The sequence below is a fragment of the Mycteria americana genome, chromosome 2 (genome assembly GCF_035582795.1).
Source record: "Mycteria americana isolate JAX WOST 10 ecotype Jacksonville Zoo and Gardens chromosome 2, USCA_MyAme_1.0, whole genome shotgun sequence".
Taxonomy (NCBI): Eukaryota; Metazoa; Chordata; class Aves; order Ciconiiformes; family Ciconiidae; genus Mycteria; species Mycteria americana.
In genome coordinates, this window is record NC_134366.1 from 155,894,563 (window position 1) to 155,916,032 (window position 21,470).

At 42.3% G+C, this 21,470-nt stretch overlaps 1 protein-coding gene and 1 long non-coding RNA gene across 6 annotated transcripts in view; one reads left to right on the plus strand and one right to left on the minus strand.

Annotated features, from left to right (window-relative positions):
* Positions 1–1,822, minus strand: part of SYBU (syntabulin) — a 40,594-nt gene extending 38,772 nt beyond the window's left edge. For 2 of the 5 annotated variants that reach the window (XM_075495147.1, XM_075495144.1), the window contains exons 1-2: positions 1,664–1,820; positions 1,260–1,446 (exon numbers count right to left, since the gene is read on the minus strand). In XM_075495147.1, coding sequence (XP_075351262.1) covers positions 1,260–1,446; positions 1,664–1,690 — 214 coding nt within the window. In that variant the 5' untranslated portion in view covers positions 1,691–1,820. The other 3 variants (XM_075495152.1, XM_075495146.1, XM_075495150.1) reach the window with 3 other exon arrangements.
* A 70-nt stretch (positions 1,823–1,892) lies between these two features.
* On the plus strand, positions 1,893–18,397 carry LOC142406352 (uncharacterized). Its single transcript, XR_012774550.1, has 4 exons — positions 1,893–2,171; positions 2,785–2,857; positions 16,912–17,036; positions 18,355–18,397. It is a non-coding gene; the product is annotated as an uncharacterized LOC142406352 (long non-coding RNA).
* Positions 18,398–21,470: the final 3,073 nt, after the last annotated feature.

Sequence of the window (21,470 nt, forward strand, 5' to 3'; positions counted from 1 at the left end):
AAGAAGGAAATGGTAGATTCAAACATGGATATTGTGTTCCTCATCTAGGAAAATTGACTGTTCTTGTACACAGTGTTCAATACACTGCTTTTCGTTAAAGGAATTAAAAAAAAAAAAACAATCTGAACCACTGTAGTGAAGACAAAGATAAATATGAGCATTTCTGGCTGTTCTCAGGAAAACCTTTGGTAATTGAAATACTTTATGAATAAACAAAAAGGAAGTTCAGGAACTTGTTCTGATATTAACTATTACAAAAATACTTGTTATAATTCAGATTTTTAGTTAGACAGAGAACGTTATGCTCTCCAAAATACTATTAAAACCAAATTTTTAGTCACCAAACAATCTTTAAAATTACTGCATGCATATAGAGCCCAAGATGTTCATGATGTGACCCTCAATGCTGTTATCCACATGCATAATGTCATACATGGTGCAGAGTTTCACTGAATTAAAAGATTACTTACCACTAGTAGGTACTGAGTCATTCACTGCTAGCTGAGGCACTTAAATTGTGCTACACTCTACACAGGACAAATATTTAACATAAAAAAATCTGGTTTCAAGTTGTCCCTGACGTAAAGGGATATACTCATTTTGAAGAGCAAATGACGCTTTTGTGGTCTACAGTTGGAGAGTAGTAATTTGCTTCTGGTATATCACCCAGCCATTGCCCTCTCTACAGAGAAGACATCATGCCGAACTCACACCTGGCGACACGCTTGTCAGGCGAAGCCTGAACTCCCAAATAAACAAAACTCAATTCAATATGACAGCAAAAACCTCACCTATGCATTTTGTTCCGATTCACGCACGGAGATCATCATCCAAAACCAAACGGAATTGCAGTCTTTGACCCACATCTGATACCCTTGACGGCAACTCCCCTGTTTTACAGACTCTTTGGCTTATGGGCTTTTCAGAATGCCTCAAACCCACGCTGCAGTTTTTAGGGCAAATCTTTCTCTTTAAAGCAACTATTCTGCCGCAGTAAAACCGCCAACTTTTTAGCAGCGGATAGCAGAACTCGAAATGGAAACATCTGGTGTCGCTTACGGACACGTATTAAAAGAACAGATACTGGATTCCCCCGGAAAAACCAACGGTTGCCGTTCTTCATCTGCAAGGCGGGATGCTCGTCAGGGCTCGCTACGAGCCCGACCCAGGGCGCTGCGCCCGGGCTGACAGCGCAGCCTCGGGGCCGGCGCGGCGGGGTGACCCGGCCGCGGGCTGGGCGGGGGGGCCGGCGGCGGTACCTGAGCAGAAGCTGTTGCTGCTGACGGTCCTGCCGGAGCGCCCGGAGGAACTGGGCGGGTTGAATTCCCGGCTCTCCTCTTCCGAGAAGGGCGACTCGGAGGCGGGGGATACCTTCTGCTGCGGCCGCAGGACCAGGCGGGGGATGCGGCTGCGGGACACCTCCTTCTCCAGCTGCGTCTTCTGCTCCTGCTCGGGAAGGGACACCCCGCCGTCAGGGACCCCTCGGGCGCGCCCTCCTCCTTCCCCCATCCCGGCAGGGGCAGGCAAACCCCGGCCCCCCCGCACTCCCCGCAGGGCCGGGGGGCCAGGCTTTGCCTGCCCCTGCTTCTCCCGCGTCCCCGCCGCCCCGCGGCCGCCCGGCCGCGCACCCTGCCTGCCGCCCCTTCCCTCCCCCGCTCCTCACCTTGCTGCTCTCCCGCAGAGGCCCCATGGCTCCTCAGTCACCGCGCCGCCGGGGACGGGCACCTGGCATGGGCGAGAGGGACGCGCTCAGCCGGGGCTGCTGCCGCTGCTGCCGCTGCGGCGCTGGGGGTGGCGGCGCCCGGCCCGGCCCCGCCGCCGCCGCTCCCCGCCCCGACACGTGGTGCCGCCGACGGCCGCGCCCGGGGCCGCCGCTGCCGCCCGCCCCGCGGGCGCCCGGCAGGTGCGGGGCTGGGGCCGGGGCCGGGGCCGGGGCCGCGGCCCCCGCCCGGCTCCGCGTCCCCGGGCGGCGGCCGCATCGCCGCGGCACCTCTGCGGCGGGCTGCCCCGGGGAGGCGGCTGCCCCGGGGAGGCAGCTCCCCGCCCGCGCTGCCTGCGCCCGGTCGCAAAGGGCTGCGCGGAGCGTAACCATGTTAAAAAATCCGGGCAGGCTGAGCGCAGGCTGCGTGTGCGGTTTTACGGATTTCACGCTGAGGCACCAAACCAGACGCGTAAGAGAGGGCAGATGTTAGCAGTACGAATGTGATGGATGTATAGCTACATAAATAGCAAAATGCGTCAGATGTGCTCTGCTCCTTATTATTCAACGACAGCTTTTTATGGAACGTGTAGAGATGTAAAAACTTACCAGATTCTCAGACAATACATTGCATAGTGTGTTTAATTATTGCATTGTCTCTCTTACCTTTCATTGCGATAATTACTGTTGACCCTCCTATTGATTAATGCACATGTGTTCACCTTCTTCATCTGCTCCCCAGAGCAGGTCTACTTAAAAGACACGCATTTATCAGCAGGACCACGGTCTGGGCGGTGTGCATATCCACGCAATGGGTGAAAAGGACTTCTTTTCCACAAAAAGGGTGATGAAATTCTCAATATAAAGCTCATTTGAGGTTCCACATAAATGCATGCTTGTAGGACTTAATAAGCTTGCAGAAACTGTACTTTCAGCAATAGTATTTTTGGGCAAAGATTTCCTTTGCATGTATGCTTCCTATAAAGGGCCCCAATTCCTGTTGGGAACTTCTGTTTGCTATTAGAGCGCAAATATTAAATACTGTCTCAAAAATAATTAAGAGCAAATGTGTCTTTTATGTGCAGCGCAGAGCACATACCATCAGTAATAGGAAAGGTGATGCATTCATCTAGTCCTCGAAGAGGAAAGAGGACACTGGTGAGTACCGACACACTGATTGTTGCATATACAAAGAGTTATAATTACTAATTTATTAACCTGGCATCAGGATTAGATCCATTACTTATGTAGAGCTCCAAGCTATGCTCTGCCAAAAAGATGATACCATCCTCCCCTGGCAGTGTCAAGACATCTATAATTCAGAGAAGTGAGATAGTTACAGCTGAAAAAATTGCTTAAAATTCCTGTATTAAAAATTCTGTGTGCTTATAAGATATCTTCTAAGCACAGGAATATACCTTCCTGAGGCACAAAAGAGCAGGAAGAATCCTGGACCTTTCCCTGCTGCTCCAAGACTGTTTCCATGGAAAATGGAAAATTGCAAATCACATATTTTAATCACACAATTTTGCTCTTCCCTTCAGTAGTGCCCAGGGCACCTGAGACCGTGGGCTTCTCCTGCAAGCCACACGTGGCACATGTGCGGTGGAAATTTCCCATGTACATTTACAAAGCTGTTGTACCGGTAGAAAGAGTAAGAAGAAGCTGTGCAGCAGCACTGCCATTGCCATAGTAACTCAGCTCGAGACTTGATGATGATTCAATTGTCGGAGCCTGCTTTATCTTTTTCCACTTCAAGCTCAAATTTTTGCCTTGCTAAGAAACAAGATATGAAAAGTGAAGTCTTCAGGCTGCCTCAGGATTCATAATGGGATGTGATTCCCTTTGATCTCCTCTCCTCTTTGCGTAGAGATTTATGGCCTTATCATAAATCATAAAACAATCATTAACTTTCAAGCAAATGTGTTTTTCCATTACAGTCCATGTATATCTAATAAATATTGAGGAATTAAGTCACTTTTCAGCTTATTAAAATATTTTTACTGTGCACTAGTTAATCATCAGTACTGGGAGGAACACATACTTGACGTGATCATATGATATCACTCTTATTCTCCTCTTGATGTCTTTTACAAACCAGCAGTATTGCTGTATTACCTATGAAACTAATTTTCATAACCAGTATGTAACTCGGATCAAACCTGTATTTGCCATGGAAAGGAAAAATGTTATACGTTCATAAGGGCCTCAGAAAACCTACAGAACACAGTATCTTCTTAGGCTTTTTCTTGCTCTCTGCCTACTGAAAAATAACAGCTCTCCAGGAAGCCGCAGAGGGCTGCAGATTCAGCAGAAGCGCCTGGACTCCAGGAGCTGCCAGGGAAAGCTGGGCACTGCGCCAGGCCTTGGGTTAGACCTTATGCTTTCCTGAAAGGGGAATGAAGTATGTGAAGCAGTTGTTATTCCAGGTTTGCTACTAAGATGTTCACTCAGATGGAGTGCTCTTCCAGAAAAAGCTGCAAGGGAGAGAGGATGGGGTGAACTATAGCGGATCATAGAGTACGTTTTGCTGTTGCCTTTGCTCCTGTTCTGCTGCTGCCCATGAACCTTCTCAGTGGGAGGGGGAGTGGGGTTCTAATTCAGCAGCGTTTTGTTAGCCAGCAGCTGGCTGTGGCCTTTAGCACAGACACAAGGAACTCGGTGCCTTGCTGCCTCCACATCTCAACTGCTAAGAGAAGAGCTTCACCTGATGTTTTTGCAAAGCTTTCTGTGAAATTTGTTTTTGTAAGTTTATTTGTTCCATCTGATGGTACATTGTTTCTAGACATCTGCAAATGCTGTTTTCCAGTTTGCTTTCTTGCAGTGTAGGATTTTTGCTCATGAGCTGTCAGAGTAACAGCAGTAGAGCAGTCCAGTAAAGGTCTCAGCATCCTAATTAAGTACCCAAATCCCTCTGTTCAGAATCAGGCACTTCAGAAGAACAAGCAAAAAAAATACCGTACCCCCGAGAGAATTGAGCTCAGCAGTACATACAAGGCTACCTTTGCACCCTTCGGCACAAGAGGTTTATTCATGCTGCCAGCAGAGACCAAGCCTCAGCTGAGACATTCTCCGTGGTACAGCCTTGTATACTGCCTTTCTGATCCCATGAATTTTCCTTCTTTTCTGTGCAGTACTTCAGCTTCAGCAAGAAGGCTTCCGTTCCTAACTCACTTTACTTTTGACCAGTCCCTCGCAGCACGGAAGAAAGCAGGACTTCCAGGAAGTCAGAGGCTGTAGTCTCCCCAGGTGGCAAAAGGAGTGGAACCTGTACTTTTTGTTTTCTTTTTTTTTGGTGCAATAATTAAAAAGCCAAACAATGATTCCTGCCTTATGTGAATTCTCACTAAACAGTCACCTTGTGCACCTTTCCTATTTTTATGCTGTCATCATTTGGGAGTGCTGCGTATACTTGCAAAATTTGACTTTGTGGGGAAGTGGCGTGCTTCTGCACTCCGTTTATCGCCTGGAGGATGCTGGTCCAAAACCAGGCTGGCTCGTTGCTCAGACCAGGACAGTTTCAAGTTTTTATAACACTGAAAGCACTTGTGGACATTTGGGATGAAAACTAAAGAGGCATTTTGTGACCTTATGTTCATTAGGGTTAGGTGGCTTTCTTGCAAAGTTATTTTGAATTGGAGAGTTTTGGTGCCTAAATCTGTCTAAATTCAATTTCAGGAGGCTGAATTTTTCTTTTCTTTTTGGCACTGGGCTTTCACAGGTCAGCGAAGTGCAGACAATACCTTATACTGCTTCAGGACCATAGGCCAGGTTTTGTTTTTGAATGACATCTCCCTCTGAGGTCAAAGGAAATGCTGAATGGGGCAGAGGGCAGAGCTGGGCCCCGTAATCCCGATACTACATGATTTCATTAACGCAGGCACATAGCTGATAATGCTTCTGTCCGTGACCTAGAGAGCATCTCTACTTTGCCAGCTGAGGCCTATGATGCTTTGACATTTTTGTCCCACCCAAAACATGAGAATGACGTTGAAATTAGGTTTTCAGTGTTTGGAAATGAGTAAATGTTGGGAAGACTGTGAAAGCACGTGAAGCTGGGGAAAATGAAGGCAACACTGCAAATTGTCGATATAAAAATAATTGACTTGGAGATCTTCTTTAAACATCTACTTTGTAACCAAGTGATTAATATGTAGGTGAGCACGCACAGTGAAAAGCATTGCGAAGTATACAAGATTGTTCATTTGAAATCATGTGTTTCAGTATATTAGTAGGGATAGGACAGATAGAAATGGTGGGGAAATTAGAGCTTGGAGAATTAGAAGATTACAAATAAATCTACATTTAAAATGTCAAACTCAAAATGCTTTTGCATAAAGACTATAGATGAAAAATCAATATAAACCACAATCAGATAAGTGCAAAAATAGAGACAAAGGTGAAATAAATATTAATTGAATATCGTATATATGGATTTAATACCTATGAATGCTACTTGTATGTTTCTTATTTTTGATGGATGGTTGAAAATGGACATTTTTTCTGCTTTAGAAACCAGGTGTGCAATAGAATTAAAATCCAAGTGCAAAGTCCTGCACCTGGATCAGGGCATCCCCGGTATCAATGCAGACTGGGAGATGAAGGGATTGAGAGCAGCCCTGTGGAGAAGGACTTGGGGGTACTGGTGGATGAAAAATTGGACATGAGCCAGCAATGTGTGCTCGCAGCCCAGAAGGCCAACCGTATCCTGGGCTGCATCAAAAGAAGCGTGGCCAGCAGGTCGAGGGAGGTGATTCTGCCCCTCTGCTCTGGTGAGAGCCCACCTGGAGTACTGCGTCCAGCTCTGGAGCCCTCAGCACAGGGAAGACATGGACCTGTTGGAGCGGGTCCAGAGGAGGGACACAAAAATGATCAGAGGGCTGGAACATGAGGAAAGGCTGAGAGAGTTGGTGTTGTTCAGCCTGCAGAAGAGAAGGCTCTGGGGAGATCTTGTTGTGGCCGTTCAATATATAAAGGGGGCTTATCAGAAAGGCCTTTTTACCAAGGCCTATAGTGACAGCACAAGGGGCAACAGTTTTAAACTGAAAGAGGGTAGATTTAGATTGGACACAAGGAAGATTTTTTTATTATGAAAGTGGTGAGGCATTGGACCAGGTTGCCCAGAGAAGTTGTGGATGCCCCATCATTGGAAGTGTTCAAGGCCAGGTTGGGTGGGGCTTTGAGCAACCTGATCTAGTGAAAGATGTCCCAGCCCATGTCAGGGGGGTTGGACTAGATATTCTCTAAATCATTCTATGATTCTACGATCTCCGTTCTGACCGGCCTTTGTTCAAATGAGTTCCAATTCCCCAAGCAGAATAACACCTGCTAGTTTGCTTATCAAATATGTTGATCCTGTTTTTCTATTCAATGGGTCGTATAACATATCAGCAGATTTCACTCAAACATTTCACAAATGCTAAAAAGAACACCAGCTGGAGCTAACCATTTTCATAGCAATAGTTTACATTAGAGGTCTTCAGAGAATTACCTGAAAAATTCTCTCATCATCTTTAAGAAATACTGGAAAATGAGGGAGAGATGAGAAGACTATGAATATCATTATAATATATAGAAACAAACAAAAGGGAAGCATTGTTTCATGTTTTTCTTGGGTAAAATAATAGAATAATTAATTTGGGACTCTGGCAATACAAATCAGAGGTTAAAAATATAACTAACAGCTATCAGGATGTCTTTACAGGAAGCATATCGTAAAAAAGACTCATTAGAGCTAATAGTAACATTTTACAAAAATACATCAAAATTCAAAGAAAAACATCTGGGACAAATAATAAAGCTCTGCCAACAGTATGGGAAACTGTTTTGGAAAGCAATTATGAGAAAAATACTTTGGACGCATAGTAGTGAATGTCTCAATGTCAGTTCTTAGGCCACGGCTGTGGTTAAGAGAACTAATGCCGAAGAAGTGGAATATTTAGCTGAAATAGGGGAGTGATCTTGCTTGTGTACACAGTGTAAGACGTCTGCTGGAACAGCGTGTTCAGTTCTAGTGGGGAAGAGTTCAAGGGAGATGTTATTTTCTGCAAGACATTTATTTAATCTGACTTCTGATAAGAATTGTGTGATCTGTTTGTGCTAGACAGATCTCTGTAGTACTCCTCAGTGAAATGCAAGCCAGAAAGCAACCTAAAGCACCGCACACCCTCCAGATGTTTGTGTAGCAGCCTATACACATAGAAAGGACTTGGGTTGACTTGTCTGACTTCAGGCATCTGAAGTTACTGCGTGAAATTATGAGATACATAGAGGCAGAGTCATGGCAAGCAGGCACATGCATGCCTGCGCCCACACTGGAGATGGAGGTGCGAGGAAGGACCCGTGGCCAGTGACTGCCTGGATTTAAGCTTCCCGCCCCTGGGGTCCCAGAGCTCTGCCAAAACTTGTGGCTCAGCTCTGCATCCCAACAGTTTGGGAAATACGGGAGATTTGGTTTAAAGTGCAGTTTGGATCTGCTTTTAAAATACAGTGTAAACACATTAAAAAATCTGCCTAGAAACAATTACTAAACTGCCTTACCGTAACAGGCACTCCCATCAAAGGCTATTAATTTGTAAATGTGCAGTCTAAGTGCGACAGAAATATCCTGTGTGTTTTAGACTACAGCTGTGCCTGAGCTCTAGTAGAACGAAGTCTGGTATTGCTATATTGGTCCAATTTATCTAATTCATAAAATGGTTGTGTATAGAAGGACATGTATTCTGATAATCTTGGAGAAGATTATTGCTTGATCCAGTGTCAAAGTTTAGGAGCAGCCTTGTTATGACTCCTGAAATTCAACCATCTGAGCTGAATAACTGTAGCTTACTGTACCATATGGCTTTTTTTATATACTGTAAACTCTACACAGATTTGCAGTAGAGCTTGGGATGCAGCTGTGGTGAGGTCCTGAAAAAGATGATGGTGTGCAGCTATTTCTTCTAGATGAGCCCTGGTGTAATCAATAACCCCAATTGTTTTAGGGTTTGGTGTGATATTGCTGAAACTTGAATACTTAAGGAAGACAGATTGTTCTGAGATGGACGTGTACATAACTCTACAGAGCTCTACAGAGGGACCTGGACAGGCTGGATTGATGGGCTGGGGCCAATTGTATGAGGTTCAACAAGGCCAAGTGCAAGGTCCTGCACTTGGGCCACAGCAACCCCATGCAACGCTACAGGCTTGGGGAAGAGTGGCTGGAAAGCTGCCTGGCGGAAAAGGACTTGGGGGTGTTGGTCGACAGCCAGCTGAATATGAGCCAGCAGTGTTCCCAGGTGGCCAAGAAAGCCAATGGCATCCTGGCTTGTATCAGAAATAGTGTGGCCAGGAGGACTAGGGAAGTGATCGTGCCCCTTTGTACTTGGCAGTGGTGAGGCCGCACCTCGAATACTGTGTTCAGTTTTGGGCCCCTCACTACAAGAGAGACATTGAGGTGCTGGAGCGTGTCCAGAGAAGGGCAACGAAGCTGGTGAAGGGTCTGGAGCAGAAGTCTGATGAGGAGCGGCTGAGGGAACTGGGGTTGTTTAGCCTGGAGAAAAGGAGGCTGAGGGGAGACCTCATCACTCTATACAACTACCTGAAAGGAGGTTGTAGAGAGGTGGGGGTCAGTCTTGTCTCCCAAGTAACAAGTGATAGGATGAGAGGAAATGGCCTCAACTTGCGCCAGGGGAGGTTTAGACTGGATATTAGGAAAAATGTCTTCACTGAAAGGGTTGTCAAGCCTTGGAACAGGCTGCCCAGGGAAGTGGTTGAGTCGCCATCCCTGGAGGTATTTAAAAGATGTTTGGCTGAGGTGCTTAGGGACATGGTGTAGTGGTGGTCTTGGTAGCATTAGGTTTACGGTTGGATTTGATGATCTTAAAGGTCTTTTCCAACCTATACAATTGTGTGATTCTGTGATAACGACTCCTACCTAGTTTTGAAAGCTTTTTTGCTTTGGAGCAAGTGTTCTCCACTTTTATCTTGGCTCAGTGGATATCAGCCGACTATCATTTAAACAGGAGGATATAGGTATGGTGGATCTGACAGAGACATTTTTCATATTAAGTCATAATGAGTGAGAAAGTAAGTAGCAGTGGTATTCAACAATGGTATTTCTGAATGCTGCATCTCCTGGGGTCATCAAGAAAATAATTGAAGTATCTTGCCCTATTTTCCTCAGTACCTTATGTATATTTACATAGTATATAGCACTTGCAGCACAGAGTAGATAGAAAAAGCATTTGATTGGGAATCTGGACTGAAGTGGCACTTGGAGAGGCATAGTTGACGTTTTTAGTTCTATCTGGAGACAAGTGTCTCTTGATGAATACAGACAGCACTCGTGAAAGGCGTTTATGACCCCAAAGTGCACGTCTGAGAAGTGTCTGCTCATTTATCTTGCACACCTAGTTAGGTCTCTCCATTCTGAGGAGTAAAAGATTTATTTCTGAGCTACTTTTATTCTGTTCTTACCCTGTGGGTAGAGAGGAGTCTGATTTCAAATGCTCTTCAGTGTGGGAAAGACAAGGATGCAGTGATACCTGTATATCAGAAAGTTTCCCAGGAATTGAAGCATACTCTTGCAGAGGTCTTTAGGTGAGCTTGAAATTGGTTGATGACATTTAATAGGGTAAAGAGGATAAGCTCTCACTGACCTGAAATCTAACGCAGTTCTTATGACCTCTCCCCTTTGAATCAAATTAATGCCTTGCCAATTACCACATGCTTCTGGCAAAATGTAGTGATTGGAACTAGGACAAATTTCATCAATTTATGGGAACACTTGCACAGGAGTGAAAAGCCAAATGAGAGACCGTCATGGTGAAGAAGGAGATGATGTCCAGAACATCCCCACGGGCTCTGTTGTATGAGCCTGAAAGCGCTGCACGTGCTGTAGCCAAGTGAGACATGATATAGGAGGTGATGCTCAGTGCTAACTCCCTGGGGAGCAGACACAAGGTAATGGGGAAAGCATATCTAGGGTGCAGATGTGATCCAAGCACTGCTGGCCAAAATAATATGATTTCCCATGCTCACTATATGAAGCACAAATCCATCTGAACTGCCGCTGAAATAAGAAAACCAGCATAAATGGTATACAATTGCCAACGTCGGTAGCTGTTCAACTTAAGGGAAGAGCAGAAGCTGTATTAGCAGAGCATTATAATCTGAGCTCAGGATAACTGAATTGAATTTTAACCATATTTCACAAGTAACAGTAATGAAGAATGGTCAAAACAGAGGCTTTTTACTTCGTGTCCTTTTAAATGGCAAAAATATGAACAATACTTCCCCCCAAAAGTAGCCTTTAAAAAATAGAATCTTACAAAGTCTTTTATCCTAATTATCTTATTAAGTACTGTATTAGTCCTTCTGGGGTTGCTTTAGTAATAAAATTTGGGATATGCATGGGTTGTTCAGTACTGAGGTCCTGTGTTGAACAAATAGAAATTTATATATGGGTATTCATGTATAAATTAGTTCATGAAAACGTGAATAGCACCAAAGAGGAACCAGAAAATGTTTTTTATTTATTCAATGGATTATATAGTGTTTATATTTTGGTCTTATCCTTCCGAGCCTGGTCTTGCTTCTATCAGCTTCACAGTATCAATATATATAAGCCAAGGATCATATCATAGTTAATCTCATCCTCCTGCCCTTTTCCCTTTCTGCTTTTATTGATGTTCTTGGCTAGACACTTATGCATCAGTGTCCTCCACATAGGCACTCTCCAGAAAGGTTTAGAGCCTGAACTATGAACAGGGACAAGGCCTTTTGGTCTATTTTTTCAGTATGTATTGCAATGTGGTCTTGAACAGGACCTTGAAATGCTACTCCATATAAACAATAGATGATAATATTAATGGGAGTAAATGATAAAGCTTAATGCCTTCAACATTAGAAAGATTGTCAGGATGCCAGTTGGGCTATAAATTCTTCAAGAAATTAAACAGATTGGGTAGTCCTTGACAGCTTTTAAATCACTGGCATGAGGATTTTGGAGACATGTGTTTGTAGTGTGGTTCCTGACAGGTACATTTCTGCTTGGTAACATCCCCCATGTGAATGAGCTATGTTGTTACCATCCTCTCATTACCTTTCAATAAGATAATTGTGCTATCTGGGGCAATTAAAAGGCAAATGCCACTTTTTTATCTAGGCATCTACTTTCAGAGAATGGTAGTATCGTATTTTCCACAACTGTCAGTAAATAATAGTGACACTGCTTTGATACAAAGGCCTGTGAAGTTTCTGAGAACACTGAATATGCAAAGGGCAGAAATAGAGCGCTCCACTTCCAGGAAAAGATGTGTGTTTGTAGGGCTGCTGGAGAACCTTCGTGTTGTTTAGAAATGTCAAGAAGAGAAAATGAGATTTTAAATCTTCGTTTTGCATCTGATTTGATAATTTTACTTACACTGTAAGTTTGTAATTTTGTTTCATTGTTCTCTAAAAGCAGACAAGATAAACAAGAAAATATTTTGTACTGATCCTGAATTGTCGACCGTGTCGAATATGCTGTTGATTTATGGTCTGGTTATTTAGCTGAAAGAAACGGGTCCAGTTTGAGCCACGAGTTTACATTATGGGTAACAGTGAAAGACTACCTCAGCCTCCCTTACCTTTTTGTTCCGACTCAGCTGCGTTTCGCAGAGGTTGCCCTTCTCTCTGGACCAGGCCCTTCGGCTGCAGCCCAGCAGGATGGCAGAACTCCTGCTGAGATATGTGTTGGCTCACGCCGTGTTGTTCCAAACTTGCAGGAGGCACCCAGCCAGCAATCCCCAGCTGCACACGTCTGACACCCAGTCCCTTGACTCAGTTAAACCGCTAATCGCACCAAATGCCTCCTAGAATTCGAGTGCGGGGGGAGCAGGGATGCAGCAGGGCAGGGTCCCCTTGCATTTCCCCCTAGCCACCCCATATTAAAATAGGCAATGGGAACTGGGAACTGGCCCCCTTTTGCTTTCACTAGCAAAAAAGAAAGCCGCCTTGTAAGGCTGTAACACACTGGCAGGACAGGGATCTGTGTAAGTGTGGGGGACCGGGAGGAAGCCTGGAGGAAGACCGGGAGGAAGTCAGAACGGGAGGTGCCTGGGTACAGTGCTGCCTGGCACAGCTGGATTGCAGCATCCCCTGCTGCAGCGCAAAGCAGGTGCTGGGCAAGCTTCAGTTCAGGAAAGACTGCAGAATCGGGCCCAAATATTTCTGACATAAGATTCAATCCCATAGTCCTTGTATATCCGTAATTGGCAGCATAGCTGAAAGGTTACCTCCTGCCCTGCAGTTGCTACCTGAATTAAAGGCTAAGCTTTGAAAATCATCTACTGAGGAATTCTTCTAGATACTAAGAGTAACTTACATGAATACAATTATTGTGCACCCACTGGTGATATGAATTTCAGAAGATACAAAATCCTCATTAGTAAAAACATGTTATTAAAAATTACTTATTTTGCATATTTGTTTTCCTGATTTCCTTGTACTTTGCTATATTAATCTAGACCTCCCATGATCAGTGGGCCTTCTAAGTGATTTGGGGGATAACCAGTGCAGATTCAACCTCTTAGTTTCAAAATTGTTCATTTTTCCTTTGTAAAAGTGTACTGAATTCATTTAAGTATAGTAAATGGTAGGTTCCCTTTATTATTCCATATATCTCTTAATTTTTTGTCATTTTTCTGGATATATTTAATATAGATATTTTATAAGTCAGTATGAGGAACTATCATTACTCTTTACTGTGGGCTTGAACTGAGTTGATAGCAGTCAAGAAGCACCCACTCAACCCATCTGAAGCATTGGTCTTGAATCTTCATGGAATGCGAATTTAACCCACATCAACACGTGATCCCACAAATGCATGAGCCTGATGCAAGAAGGATTGCCATTCAGTTCACCAGCAGTTATGCACTGGCAAGTCTGCAGGATCTGGCCTCAATCCAGTATTAAAATATATCAATACTCAAATAACACCCAGTGTTATTTTTTATGGTATCAGTAGGGTTAAAAGAAACATACTTCTAGCCTAGACTCAAGAGAGAACTTGTGACAAAATGAAATATAGCCTTCTGAAACCTACTGTAAGCAAATACCTCAAGCTGTGCCAAACAATTATATTAGTTGCACTGTAAAAGCAACACCAAATAGAAAGAAAGGACTTGCATATTCCTGTCACCATTGTTTTTAAATGGTACATCCATGAAGATCTGGCTAAAAAGTCATTAAACCACAATCTATTTATACAAATATCCAATACAGACAGAGGTTTTAGGGACTTGTTTTTTTATAAGGAAAAATGGATCTGAATATCAGATCTGCTTCTTAATACTATTTAGGAATATTTAGAAACCCTGTCGTTATTTCAGAATTTAATTTTCATTACAGTTTAAACACTGGTTGGCTCCTCTGATCCTATATGCATACAGACTCTTTTTCTACTTTTCATTAAGAAAAGCTATGGTGTAATGCATCTGATATTTGCAACAAAGATGATGCAGTTGATGCAGTTTCTCATCAGATTCTCCAGTGCTTTTTCAAACACTCTGTGTCTGTAACCTGACCTCAGCCACCAGAGAAACTCCCTCTGCACCGCAGCAGATGAAACTGGACATGACTGGAGAATACAGAGCTTGATAACAAGGGGAGACTTTATCTTTAGAGTTTGTCAGAACACACTGCCAACAGTTTTGATTTCAGAGCCGAGTTTAACTTCTTCCTTCCTTAAAGGAACCCTTGGTTTTTGCCAGCTGGGAATCTTCACAAATACTCAGTTTCAGCAATGCTTCAACAGGAATACAGATATCTCAAGGGTTTTATATTTTTCAGAAGTCTGTCTGTTGGTTTATTTGTAGCCCCAAATATCATATATTGGAATGCATTGTACCTCACTAAACTTGTTTTTCACAGTCTATCAACAGTCAAAAATAACCACGTCACTAACCCCACACAGTCTAATCCCACCAAAAGTTCCTGAATTTTTTGCATCACCTAGCAAATCATTCAGTACATTTTCAGGGTTCCCTTATTCATCTTCTCCCAAGTACTGTAGAATTTCCTACTGTTGTAGCGTAGAGTAAATCAGGAGTATATATCTGAAGTACATAAGGTGAAGTTCCAGCTGTGAAAGTGAATCAAGTGTTGACATTGTTAGTAAAAACTGCAGTGCAGACTTCAAGCTTGTAGTCCTGCCTTATCAATAACATTTTAATATTTTCTCACTGATCCTATTTTCAAGCTGTAAGAGAGAACCGAAAAGAGCTTTCTTGGGTTTTTTTTTTTTTTTTTTTTTTTTTCTTCATTTGCTCTCTAAAGTTAGTCTAAACTACAGTTCCTTCCATGACCTCAGCTAACTTTTAAAATCACACTAGCTTTTAAGGGTGCTTTGGCATGCACCATAAAATGGTCTAAGCATTTTAATGACTTCACTGAAATGTACATTTTTAACAGTGCTTTTACCTGCCAGCTCCCTGTGACTTACAAGGCAGTGTATTGAAATTGTTGATGACATACAGTTCTTGAAGAGGGCAGAGATTTCTTTTTTGCTTTCCAGGTTAAAGCTGGTGCCATCTCCCATAAATTGTACAGCTTTATAATTAAAGGGCACAACAAATTATAAGAAGTCATTGAGAAGCAAGTTTCATGCTGCAGCATTTTTTAGATTTAGGAGTATTAAAATATGAGCGAACAGTAAGAACCAAAAATACAGAAAGTGTTGCATGAAAATGACCATTACTAGTTCTATAGCTTGACTGACGATACTAGTAACTCTTCATTTCTTATTCTGGTTTTATATGCTTGTCCAAATTAATGCCATGACAGGCTTCTCATTTGGTTTTGTGAGGTATTTGCATTTTTTCTATGATGTGAACAATATCATGCAGTTTGGTAAAATTCCATCTTCTGTCTACTTCAATATGTAAGAAACATTAGTTCAGAAATCTGTTTTTTTTTAATCTAAGATAAGAACATTTAGGGATTTTAGAAGCAAATAGTTTTTTGGTGCTTTGTAGGGTGGAAACATTGACTGACAAGGTCCACTTTCAATGACAGGCAACTAACAGCATCAGCAGAGGTGGTGTTTCTACTTCTCCAATTAGAATCTCATGTTCTGTAGACATAGAAAAAGTAATTACATCTCACTGGATTCATATTGCAATGTGTCACAAATGCTGTTCATACACTCTGGCTTTTTCACAGTTCATCAATGATGTGATGCCTTTTCTAACTTTTCTTAATGATCACTTATTTCTGCTTTTATTGAAGCCCTTGTAAGCTTTCTCCAGCTCCTTGTCAGAAGCCACTATTCAGTTCCCAATAGGACTAGAAAAAAAATATGAACGATATGAAATCATACTTGGAATTTTTCCCATTCAGAAAATGCTTTTACATTAAAGAGTCTGACCTCATTTGATATTTAAAATAATGGCAACATTAAATAAATCTGAATTCATTTTGTTCTATGGAAAGAGGAAATTAAATGGTACCTTATTCTGTAATCAGGAAGTTTGCATGCGAGTTGCTTTAATGTTTCTAATAACAGGACTTTTTTATCATCCTCTTGCAGGTTCTGGATCTTGGCAAAAATTATTGTCTTTGTAATAATTATAAATGCATTTGAAATGTTCCAGGTGGTACAGATGGCATCTTAACCTGTTGCTTCTAATAGGGATGTTGGAGAAGTGTGAGAGAAGCCGTAATTCTGCAGGCAGTGGTGTGCATGTGCATTCCCCGGGGCTGTGTAAAGGCACAGGCATGCGCTTATCTGGAGACGCTCAGACTTTCTGCCACGGCACATAACAAATCAGGTTCCTTCCTAACATCAGTGTGTGCGTTTTGGTTTTCTCCTTTGTCGAATATATCAAATAATGAATATTGTTCTCTGTAAGTGGTAATTGAAATTATTCTAGTAGTAAGAGTTTCCGCTATACGTATGTTGTTTCTGGTGGATACATGTCTAACTTGCTCTTAGAAGTCTCCAGTAATGGTTTCCATAATCTCCCCAACTAAATTATTCCTCCACTCTTAATTATCTTTACTAGGTGTTTGGTGTGAACTTTCTGTGGTGAAGTGTTAAACTCATTACTTCTCATCCTGTCCACCATAGCCATGAAGAACAGAGTGCCCTTTTCATCTTTGCAGCTACTTTTTATGCACTTGAATATTGTCTTCTGCTTATCTCTTATGTATACCTAACACTTCTATTTTGTGCAAACTTCTGTTTGAAGGTCTTGCTTTGTAGTCCCCATCACATCTATAGCAGCTCTATGTGGCATCCAGACCCGGACACGCTACTGCAGTTGAGTCCCTGCGAGCTGAAGAAGAACTTCACACTTAGTGTCTATAGAAACCAGTATGTGGTTTTTTTTCTGTTTGTATGACAGTGGAGTTAGCTTGTGTTTCACAGCAGTCCTGATCCTTTACTGCAGAACTGCTACCGAACAAGTTTTTCCTCATCCTGTACAGCTCATTATTCCTTCATTAATTTTTATTTATCTTTTTTAGAAAAACATCCTGTTATACTAAGATGATATAATTTGTTAGGATGATTTTGAATTCTAAGCACTCTCCAAAGCACTGACAGTTCCATTCAGCCTGGAGTTGTCTGTTAATTAATAATATACTCCTTATTGCATCATGCAGGCTATTAATGGAACTGCTTGCAAGACCCAGGGCAGATCCCTGAAGACCCTACTGAAATATTGCTGCCATTTTTATGACGAACCATTGATAACTGTCCTCCTGATATTATTTTCTAACTCGTTTCACACCTAGTCAATGATATTTTCATCGCTATCATGTGTCCCTAGTTTGCTTTGAGAATGCACTGTCAGTACAGTGTCAGAAGAAGTACTAAAATCAAAATACATGACTTCAGCTGTTTCTCTCTTACCCACAAGGCCTGTCATCCTGTCACAAAGGAATTTATATTGGCTTGACATAATTTATTCTTAACTAATCCACATTGGCTGTTAGTCATCTCCTGTTCCTCCGGATGCTTACAGATAGTTTGTACAAAAATTATCATTTTGGTTAGGATTGGAGGGGAACTGAGATGAGGCCAGCGCTGTGGCTGGCTCCCAGCTGAACGTTGGTGGATATTAGCAGAATAAAATCTACCTCTCTAAGCTCTTCAGCCCAGTTGCCTTTCAGGATGCAGCAGGGATTGTCGCTACCCAGGAGTTTAGTAGCAGGACTGTGTCTGTGCCTGTCAGCCTTTGTGCCAGGGACTGGTTCCTGGCGTGTTCAGTTGACTCCTTGGGGTGCAGCTTCAGTCTTCTTAACCTCTTGCATCCCTTTTCAAAGCTGAGATCTTTCACAGTTGTCACCAGTAGTAACCACTTGATTGGCAAGTGAGCTTTTTAGTGAAATGAAAGTTGGCGGCATCATTTGTTCATACCCACTGAGTGGTAGACTAACAGTTTGGGTTTTTCTCCTATTATTGAAGTACTCCAAATGTCCCTTGCTAGTTGCATCACTTTTTTTTTTCACTTGTATGAGAGTAATAAGTTTGTCTTGCAATTAAAATCTGTTATCTGATAGTCCTTTTAGAGCAAATTTCCATTGAAGTATTGGCTGAAGTGTTTATTTTCACTAAAACATGTGACAGCTTAATATGTATATTCATGTCATTCCATTTTAAAACATAATGTCTGATTTTTTTTTTTCAGGAAGTGGACATCTCAAAGATGAGTACAAATACCATAAACCTACATATATGTGTATGTATGTATATAATAAATGTATTTTTCTAGGAACAAAGTGTGTATGTGTGCTTTTTTAATAATAAATTCATCAAAATCAATGTAATGAAGCTATTTAATTATATACTTGATTTTACCCCTTAAAAGAAAGAAATTTGGTTTTGGCATTAGGTAGTAAAAGTATAGCAATATTTGAAAGGACAAAGTAATTCATAACTATGGTCTCCCTGCATAGTATTATAAATTATGTCTGCTAACATTACCCTTGCTAAACAGAATTTTATATGGAATTAATAGAAATCCTTCCTCCATACCAAAACTAGAGCATATACTGTCTTTAGAAGGAATGTCTTCTGGCAAGTACTTATCCATGTGAGAAGTGCAGTAAATAATGCTAAAGTTGAGCACATTTTTTGAATATAAGGGAAAAAAATAAGCTAAAATACCATACTGAAAGAAGACCTTCCAAATTAAACAGGCATAAAAGTGACGGCATACTGTCAAACTTTACTTGGAAATTTTAGAGGTAAGTCAATTTTTTCCCTTTGGTTTTCAAATTTGTATTTATTATAAAACAAACACTTAAGCTAACAAGAACCTAAGAAAGGCCATAGGAGCTCAGGCGAAAGGGCTGCGTGACAGCATCCCGCCTGCCACTGGCCAGCACTGCATGCATGAGAAAGAATAGAAGGCAGGGCTACGCATGCAGTGATATGTTTGCAAAATATTTTCTCTGCCTGTGGCAATTTGTAGGTCAAGGGCTTTCCGCAGCAGAGGTGAAGTCATTGTATTTTATATGTCTAGCTGGATTTTGATCCATGAACTTGCCCAGTGGTTTTCTGCAGCCATCTCTACACTCTCAAAATCCACCGCCTTCTGCAGAACAGCATTGCACAGCTTAATTAGCTGTGGGGTCACATCACTTCTTTTAATTGAATTTTTTCCATGACATTATGGCCTAACCACTCAGCATCATAACGCAATAGCACTCAGGCAACGCACATCATGCCCTGAATAACTTTGCATCATCAGCAACATTTGTCCCCTCTCTGGTCACTGCTTTTTCCTCTGACCAGCTGCTCATTCCTCAACTGCACGAGTTGGTCTAGGATGGAAGAGGCTACTCTCCCATCCTTAACCCCTTCCTTCCCTTACCTACTGCTTCGCCGTACCTCAAGCACAGAGAAGGTGGGACATGCATTGGCGCAGCCCCTACATGTTGCTGGCACGTTCCCCGGCTGCTCCGTGGAAGTGGGCTGCAGCTCTGCCAGCCAGGGCAGCCTGGGAGAAGGACGTCTGCATTTAACTGTCCTATAGGCTCTGGCATGGTGGGTGGAAAAGGCACCCTAGGAAGGTTGTAGCTGCTGTTCCATTCCCAGAGCTGAATAACGAAAGGGCGGCCTTGCTGTCTCTTGCTCTGTCCTCAGATGATTGAACTGATGGATTATACACGTTGCCTCCACTTAAAAGTTTGCTCTGACACCTTGACACAGACCAGGTGAGCTGAGTTCCTCCATTTGAAAACTGACATACATTTAAAAAAATTAAGGCTAATTTTGAAAGCAATAAAAAAATTAAATCAGGTGAACGTAGGAAAAAAGTTTTCCAAATGTGATAGAGTAAATTAATTGTCCCAGAAAAAAATCCTTATGCAGTTCATTTTAACAGTATGGCAAAGAACTCCCTTATTTGCTTTGATGGGTCACACAAAGGTCCTTCTGCTATTAAAACTACAAAACTCAGGTGACTGTACATGTGGAAGCTCCTGGAAATAATGAAAGCATGGGAGAAGGGAGCTCATAAACACTGAGTTATTCACGCTATGTTTGCTGTCATAAATACTTATTAGCCTGGATGTTTTGTCTGCCTGAACGCAATGCCATCTTTCCTGTTTTTATTCTTTAATTATTCTTACTGCTGTTCATCACTTTCTGAAGTCGGGAACATAGCAATTATAAAAGTAGCAACACCATACTAGTGTACTAGCAATTTTTTTTCATGCATCTAAAAATATCAGAAACATTCTAATTTAAAGGGTGAGATGGTGCACTACTTTATCTAAATACTTCCCATTCCAGAAGACTTCTGTTTCCTAATGACAGGCTGCTGGCTAAGAAAGTTAATAAATTTGTTCTTTGGTACTTGGATGGCTAAAAGATTTGATTGAGACAGAGCTTTCCACCCCTAAGTTGCAGATTAAAATCAAAGCTCAGGTTAAGTTAAATATTTTAATAATTTCCTTAACTAATAATTAAAAATAATTTTACAGCTGTTTGACAGTCTCTGTCTTGAAATAAGCGGGGATGTCACAGTCTGGTTGTCAGCAGATCACAATTGTCCAAACTATCAAATTTGGTAGATGCAACAGAGAAAATGAAGAAAATTACCCAAGAAAATCACTTTTATAGAACAAGCTTTGGTGCAGTAGCAGGGCAGCCTGGCCCACGCTGTGAGCTTGGTACAACCATGACAGTGAATCAAGGAGCAGCTGCAGCTTTCCTGCTACTGTGCCCCCAAGCACAGACCTCGTGGGCCACCTCTGGCCCCTTCTAAATCTGCTGTCAGTGTGACTCGGGGTAGGGATCTGTCAGAGCTGAGGTGTCCCTAGTACAGAGACACTAGTCCGAGCTTGCTATCATCGTCTATTGGGACCCTCCTGCACGCCAAAAGCATAGCATAGCACCGGTCTGCAACCTCCCACAAGTTTTAGAAGCCAAACAGTAAGAAAAATAAATAAATGTAATTGTTCTGTTCTTCAAAGCTGTTCACAGTCTGATGTTGTCTATCTTGACTTCTGTAAGACCTTTGACACAGTCCCACACAACATCCTTGTTACTAAATTGGAGAGATGTGGATTTGATGGATGGAATATTTGATGGATAAGGAATTTGCTGGATGGCCGCATCCAGAGTTGCAGTCAATGCTTCAATGTCCAAATGGAGATCAGTGACAAGTGCTGTCTCTCAGGGATCCACATTGGGACTGGTACTGTTCAATATCTTTATTAATGCCATAGACAGTGGGATTGAGTGCACCCTCAGCAAGTTTGTGGGTGACACCAAGCTGAGTGGTGCAGTTGATAC